General features: G+C 45.0%; 1 protein-coding gene across 1 annotated transcript in view; it reads right to left on the reverse strand.

Moving 5' to 3' along the window:
- Nucleotides 1-6,322: 6,322 nt before the first annotated feature.
- The window catches only part of LOC104393536 (ovostatin-like), a 37,525-nt gene continuing 36,439 nt past the window's right edge, over nucleotides 6,323-7,408 (reverse strand). Inside the window, 2 exon segments of the mRNA XM_010003039.1 lie at nucleotides 6,323-6,384; nucleotides 6,708-6,813. Coding sequence (XP_010001341.1) covers nucleotides 6,323-6,384; nucleotides 6,708-6,813 — 168 coding nt within the window.

A 7,408-nucleotide genomic window follows, 5' to 3' on the forward strand; every position in this document is an offset into this window, starting at 1 on the left:
TGTGTACAAATAACCCAGCAGAGAACATGTTTCATCACAAACCATCTTGAATGTGTGAAGCCTCATTAATGTCAGAGGTTCTCTGTTCTGCTCACAATTGCACAGGCAGCCCTATTACTCTTTGCCTGAAGCTTTGAAAAGGAGTGAATCTTAAGACAACGTTAACTATACAGAGGATTTGACTGTGGTAGTAGCCAGAAAACTGCAGGGAAGAGCAGTGCAAAAGATGAGGAGAAATATCTGGGGATAAAAGGAAGTTTAAAAATGTTGTTAAGAAATTAGGCGCAGTAGAATAAAATATAATTCTGTTAATAAATGACAAAAGTTAGAGAAATAGTCAGGAGGCAGCCAGTGTTTCCTGTGGGGGTGTTATATAAATGTCAAATGGTGAAGGAATGAACACATATTCATACTGAATACTCCAGAAATATTCACTATTAGCTGTCCTCTCATTTTCGATTCCTTAAGTAAATAACTTCTGCAAAATAGCAGTTTTCTAAGCAATAGTGTCTGGGGCTTTTGTTGGAAAGCATGACTCAGCCCAAACTGCCTGTTGTCATTTAGGCAGTTGTGAACTGAAACCAGAAAGAAATCCAAATGGACACATGCAAAGTATGCTCTAAGGGTCAGCATGTAAAACTAAAATGCATACATCTAACATATAGCCTCATAGATCTACTTATCTAATATCACGGAATCGTGGAATGGTTTGAGTTGGAAGGAACCTTACAGATCATCTACATCCCACCCCCCTGCATGGCCAGGGACACCTCCCACTAGACCAGGTTGCTCCCAGCCCCATCCAACATGGCCTTGAGCACACTCAAAAATCGGGCACTGTGAGAAGCCAACCTGTCATGATGTTTCAACATTGTTGGAATGCAAGCTTGTGACACTAGAAATGGAAATGAACCTTTGCACCAAAAATAGCTTATCTTGTCAACATGGAAATTAGCCAGAAGGTGCTGAAATTACAAAGGAAGTGCACAGCTTGGTAGCCACCCCCCTCCCTTCTAAGCTGATTGCCTGCAGCCCTGAGTTTGAGGAAGACCTGGATGAAGTCGGCAACCATCCTGAATACCACCTGGGAGACACATCGCGCATATGTAGGATGTGTATGGAGGAGGGGCTGAGGTCAAGAACTGTGACTATAAAAAGCTGTGATGCTATCAATACAGTGGAGTGCTTCCCCACCTGATGACACCACCAAACTGTGGTGATAACTATCCTACCACTTGCTGTTCTTCGTATTTCTGCTTTCTCCTCACTTTCCTGTCTTTTTCTTTCAGTCCTATCCGGTCTAGAGATTTTGAATTTTTGTGGTGCACCTCTGATAAAATTTGGTGTCTACGTGACATCTGACCTCGTTTGCATCTTAATTTCACCATTTGGGATCACTTTTAGATCTTCTCTACAGGGTCGCTCAGGACCAAGGGGTGTACCCGCTGTACCACTTAAATCAGGCAAGGAAGGCCGACCCCAGCCACACCTGGGCTCCACAAGAGAGTGAGGGAGCTTAGAAAGCAAGGGGGTTCTGTCCAATCTTCCATAAGTCCTGGTGATTCTTTGTCTTTTAGCACCCGATATTGTACTTTGTCTCTGAGAGATCCTGTGAGAATCTCCACATACCTGATTATTGGATTGTGACATTAATTGGCATAGTTGGCAGGATCCCCAGTGGTGAAAGTGTCACAGGTTTTTGTGTGTTAGGTGTTGCCTCTGTGTTGGTAACGGAAGAGGCTACAGGGGCCTTTAGTAGTTGACCTCCTGGGATTCAGAACTGTAGCTTTCTCTTGCTCGGAGAGGAGGGAAATTAGGGGACCACACTCTTATTGGCAGGATGGTGGGTTGTCATCTCTACCTCTTGCAGAGGTGCCTAGAGCAGTTGAAGATGAGTACCTGTTCACCTGGCCAGCAGGTAGGCTTGGGGGCTAAGATTATTTCCTATAACAAATATTACCTCTATATATAGCCTTTGTCTTGCCTTTCAGGAAATTCATACTGTGGGTTGCAAAAATAAGCTGCAATCAAGGTTATTAACCCTTCATCATGAGAACCTGCAGTGTATCTGTCTGATACTTACAGTACACAGTACACACAGAATAGGATCAGTTGTTGAAATCCCACTGATTATGAAATCCATTAAAGGTAATTAGGGAATTATATCTAATAATTTAAAAACACATAAACAATAAACCAACTCTTCACATGTTGACTGATAGTATTTGGATATTACAGGGAAATAAAGACAATCCCCGATGTAGTAAAGAGTGAAAAGTTATTTTCATCTATACACTTGTATTAGTGAGATGATTGACAAGGAAGGGGAGAGAAAAAGGGGAGAGAAAATTTACAAATGTGCCTGCAAACAGCACTTGGGACAACTAACTATACCCTCTTTGACTCATACGGCTTCTCCTTCCAAGTAAAACTTTACCATGTAAAAAGACATAAAAAATGCATATGGAGTTTGTGTTTAGTTCTAGCTTTGGCTGTGATGTTGTTGCCTGGGCTCCCCCTCTTCTCAGATGAGGTACACACATCTTGTGAAGGTCCTTCTGCTGGCTCAAGGTTGATGTTTAAGGCAGGTGGGATGAAGTCAGACCCAGGCACTTCTCAGAGGTGCACAATGGAAGGAGCAGAGAGGCACTGGGACAAGCTACATACAGAGAAATGCTGATCAAAAGGAAGGAAAGAAGGTTTCCCTCCAGAATGATGTAACAATAGAACACATGCCAAAACGTGCTGTGGGATAGCCATCCCCACAGACCATCCAAGCATCATGGTACATAAGCAAGACTGCCAGTAGAGAAAATGACCATATGTGTGCATGCACACGCCTTGATAGAAGGGATAGCAAGAGAGAACAGTGGGGCCTGGAGCTAGTCACTTCCAATAAAGTCAAATTAAAACAGTTATGCAACTGCCTTGGGTAATAATCCAGCCTTCACTTCCCTGTGGATACTGAGACAAAGAGTGGGAGGCTGGAAAAAATATGTAAGTTTAGCACTTTTATTAGTATGCACATGGAGCCCTGTCCATACACAGTACAGTGATTTTTATTCCCTCCACCTCTGCCTGCCTTGTTCATATTTACCTTCTCTTCATCCTCAAATAAGACTTTTTACATCTTCCAGCTATCAGATTATAAACACAGTGTGATAACTTAGGGTGTGGGACCCCTGCTGAAATCACCTTCTTAAGGGAGGTCCTGGTTTGCCCAGAAGGAACACTGGTGTGACAGGAAGGGGGAAGAATTTCTCAATTGAAGGTTCCTGTGGCACATATCTGGTCTTCTCTGATCAGTAGATTAGTAGAGGAACCAGCAAGAAAAGGTGCTTTGCTGGACCTTGTTCTTACCAACAGCGATGGGCTGGTGATGATGTAAGACTTAATTGGAGACTGTAGTGACCATGACATGATTGAATTCAGGATCCTTAGGGCAGTGAGGAATGAGTGAAGAACTTCAAGTGAGCAGATTTTGGTCTCTTCAAGGAGCTGCTTGGTAGGGTACCATGGGGCAAAGCCCTGAAGTGAAGGGGGGCCCAGGAAAGCTGCTCCATATTCAGCGATCACTTTCTCCATGCCCAGAAGGTATGTGTCTCAACAGAGGAAGGCAGGCAGAAGAGCCATGAGGCCTGTATGGATGAGCAGGGAGCTCCTGAACACAGTGAAATGTAAAAAAAAGTTATACATGATGTGGAAGCAGGGCCAGGTATCCTGAGGGTAGTACAGACAAGTTGTCAGAGAAACAAGGGGTTGGGTAAGGAAGGCTAAAACACAGATATAGTTGGACCTGGCCAGGGATGTTAAGATTAACAAGAAGGATTTCTACAGGTATGTCAGCAAGGAGAAGGAAGACTAGGGAAACTGTGGACCTACTTCAGAAGGAAACTGGAGACATGGTCAGGCAGAACATACAGAAGGCTGAGGTACTCAGTGACTGCTTTGCCTCAGTCTTCACCAGCAAAGGCTCTGGTCACACCATCCCAGTTAGAGAAGGCAAAGGCAGGAACTGGGAAAAACAGATCTCCCCACTGTAGGAGAAGAGCAGGTTCATGACCATCTGAAGGACCTGAAGGTGCACAAATCTATGGAACTTGACAGGATTCATCCATGCCTCCTGAAGGAACTGGCTGACACAGTCATAAAGCCTCTGTCGATCATATTTGAAAAGTCTTGGCAGTCAGGAGAAATCCCCACTGATTGGAAAAGGGAAACCTAACCCCCATTTTCAAGAAAGGAAAAAAGGAAGACCCAGGGCCAGTCAGGCCAGTCAGTCTCACCTCTGAGCCCAGCAAGATCATGGAGCAGGTCATCTTGAAGGCTCTGCTAAGACATGGAAGACAAAGGGGTGACACTCATTTCCAGCTGTGCCTCTGTGGCCCTTTGTCCCCTCTTTGAGGCCTCTGGTAGTGCCTGGGTCATGCTCTTCCCACCCATACACTGACTCTGACACTCTGCAGCCCAAGGGTGTTTGTGTTTGCAGAAACCACCGTGGCTCCATGGATTGGGGGATGATGAGAGGTGCAGGAAAAAGGAGAGGCTTATTGCTGGTGGCTGGGACCAAGGCATCGTGGCCCAGGCTCACCGTCTCTTTTGGACAAACTTGGGCATGTCTAGTGCCCTGGAGGGCCTGGTAGGGGGAGATGCAAGTTGTGGGATTGGGAAATCACTGGGCCTGGACTGAAAATTGCCCCTTTCTTCATTGTCTCCTCTACGAAGACTGATGCAGTGTCACTGCATAATGTCCACACATAAACCTCTACTTCTATGTCACAAGGGCAGAAGCAGCATCCTAGCAGGGCTGGGAAAAGCTGGTGGGCTGTTCAGCCTATACTCAGGAAGTGGGAGTGACTGAACATGGAATCACAGAATTGTAGAATACCAGGTTGGAAAGGACCTCAAGGAACATCTCGTCCAGCTTTCTTGGCAGAAGCACAGTCAGACAAGATAGCCTAGCACCCTGTCTAGCTGAAGTGTCCAGTGTTGGGGAATCCAGCACTTCCCTGGGTAGATTATTCCAATCACAGATAGTTCTCACTGTGGAAAAAATTCCTGTTGTGTCCTATTGACATCTCCCCTGGGGTGACTTGTACCCATTACCCCTCATCTTCTCCATGTGACTCCTTGTAGAAAGTTAGTCTCCATCTTCCTTGTAGCAGCCCTTCAAGTACTGACATATATATTACAGTAGTAGCCAGTGTTTATTGCTGTAGCTGGGAGAGGAGGCTGAGGACTGCAGGCAGGACATATATCTCTTTCTTTATCCTCCCCTAGCCAGCAACCCTAACATGTGAACTTTCATTAAAATATGTGTTCTCTGACACTATAAAAAAGGAATGCCTAATGTAAAAGGGAGGTTCATTGATGGAAAGTTATACATTATTATGATACAGATATGAAGAGGTATGCCATGAAAGAAAACAGAGAATCAGACACTCGTTCAAATCATGTCACAGGTTCCCACTGTGATTAGTAAGGTGAAATGACCTTTTCCAGGACTTAATAAAATAAGAAAATAGGGTGCTTGACTACTTGTTCAATATTTATGATGGTCCTGCAGGCAAAAATCCGAAAGAAAATAGCCTCAGTGAGAACAAACCAACAGCTGCAGGATATTATATGTAGTTTCAGGATACTGGGTAGTCATCCCCTTCTGTGCAAAACAGACAAGAGCGGGACCAATGACTGGCACCAAGCTGTGCCCATACACCTGGGGAGCTGCTCAGCAGGTAACAGCCAGCATTATCTGCTGTGTTGAGCAGGACACAGACCTGGACCTTGCTACAGCAAGGCAACACTGTCCCTCTGGCTAGCCAACACACCACCTCCATGATTTGCATGACCTTGAATGTTGTCCTCAGATAATGGGTTAGCTGGGCAGGAAGTGGTTTCTCTCAGTCCATGTGAAGAACCCTGCCTGTGCTCATGAAGCGCAGACTTCAGAAGAGAGGTTTTCAAGGACAGTTTTATGTAGATTATTCCCGGCTAAGCTTCAATGCTTTTGAGGAAACTTTCAAGGTATTTCCCAGTCTCTCAATTCTTCTGCACTTTGGCTTTCACCCTAGAGGCAGAGCTTGTCCCATGAACAACAAGGTGGTCTCCATTTAAGAGTCCACCAAGCATATGGCATGGGACAGGTTCAGGCCACTATCTCTGGCTGCTTCCTGAGAAGCTTGGTGGAGACTGAAGACTTAATTTCTATGAGAACAGCTATTGCTGCACTCTCCCATCCAATCCCCCTGCTCATTCTGCTTTATAATTCACCTTCTTACCTGCTTGGGTTTTTTTCCTGTCTTTCACTTACCTTTTCTAATCATTAGTTCTTTTCTGAAACAGCCTCTTTGCAAGGTGATGTATACTGAGCAACAGCATACTCCTCTGGAAAACAATGAAGAAATGTTCACATTACCCTGGAAACCACTTCCTGTGCCTTTCCCTGAGGGTGGATATACCCCATGCACACTTAAGCTGGAGATCTTTGAAAACTCGTCTGACACATTTTTGTAACTTAGCACCTTGGGCATGAGACCAAGCTGACTAAAGTAAAACGAGACTCTCCCATGGCATTTAAATCTAGATACTGAGAGAGTTCCAAGGATAGCTGGTTCCAGGAACAGTGGTTCTGGGTCTCTCGTAAAGCATGCAGTGTTTCTGCTCTCCCTGCCCCCCCAACTTCATATTGGTTGAAATCAAAGACCTACCTGTTTCATAGTAATCATAGATCTGCACAGGAGCTGGCTTGGCCTGGGTCACTACAAAGTCCTGCTTAACTGAGAAAGATATCTCTTTCCTTTTCATCTGTGAGATCTGGGAATGTAGGGACAAGGATCACATAAGTGTTTTTATTTGTGTAACACCATCTGAAGCAGACAAGGTGAGAAAGTGATCAATTGTGTATTCCAAATCCCATACATACAGATGTGAGACATCCATTATCTGCCTGCCATAACGGCATCAGAAATATGTTTGGAGAGTGACACTGAAATTAAGACTTGTTTGTTTCTGTGGGGAACAGTCCATCTTCTCTCCCCCCACATAAGACTAAACAAAATGCCTTTCAAGCCAGCAAAGCAAGAGTGGTGTCTTTTTGTTGATTTAGCCAAGGACAGACTGGAACAGGCCTCTTGCTCTACCAGATAAGTCCACAGCAAGAAAAGAGCATAAAGGTTATGATAATTGGCAGAAAAATGGACAATAGGTAAAAGATGCCTCTGGCAGAGTAGGTACTTGGCCAGTGCTAATTGGCTAGTTTGAACAGTGGTACTTTACTCAAACAGTGATTTCTGATCTATGAAAGACGGCAAGTTCTGCAGGCCAGGGCTCCCTACCTGGCTGGGAGGAGACTCTGCTGCAGCACCAGAAGCCGCCTGGATCGCCCGAACCACTGTCCCGAGGAGGCGGG

The sequence above is a fragment of the Chaetura pelagica genome, unplaced genomic scaffold (assembly GCF_000747805.2).
Source record: "Chaetura pelagica isolate M959 unplaced genomic scaffold, ChaPel_1.0 scaffold117, whole genome shotgun sequence".
NCBI lineage: Eukaryota > Metazoa > Chordata > Aves > Apodiformes > Apodidae > Chaetura > Chaetura pelagica.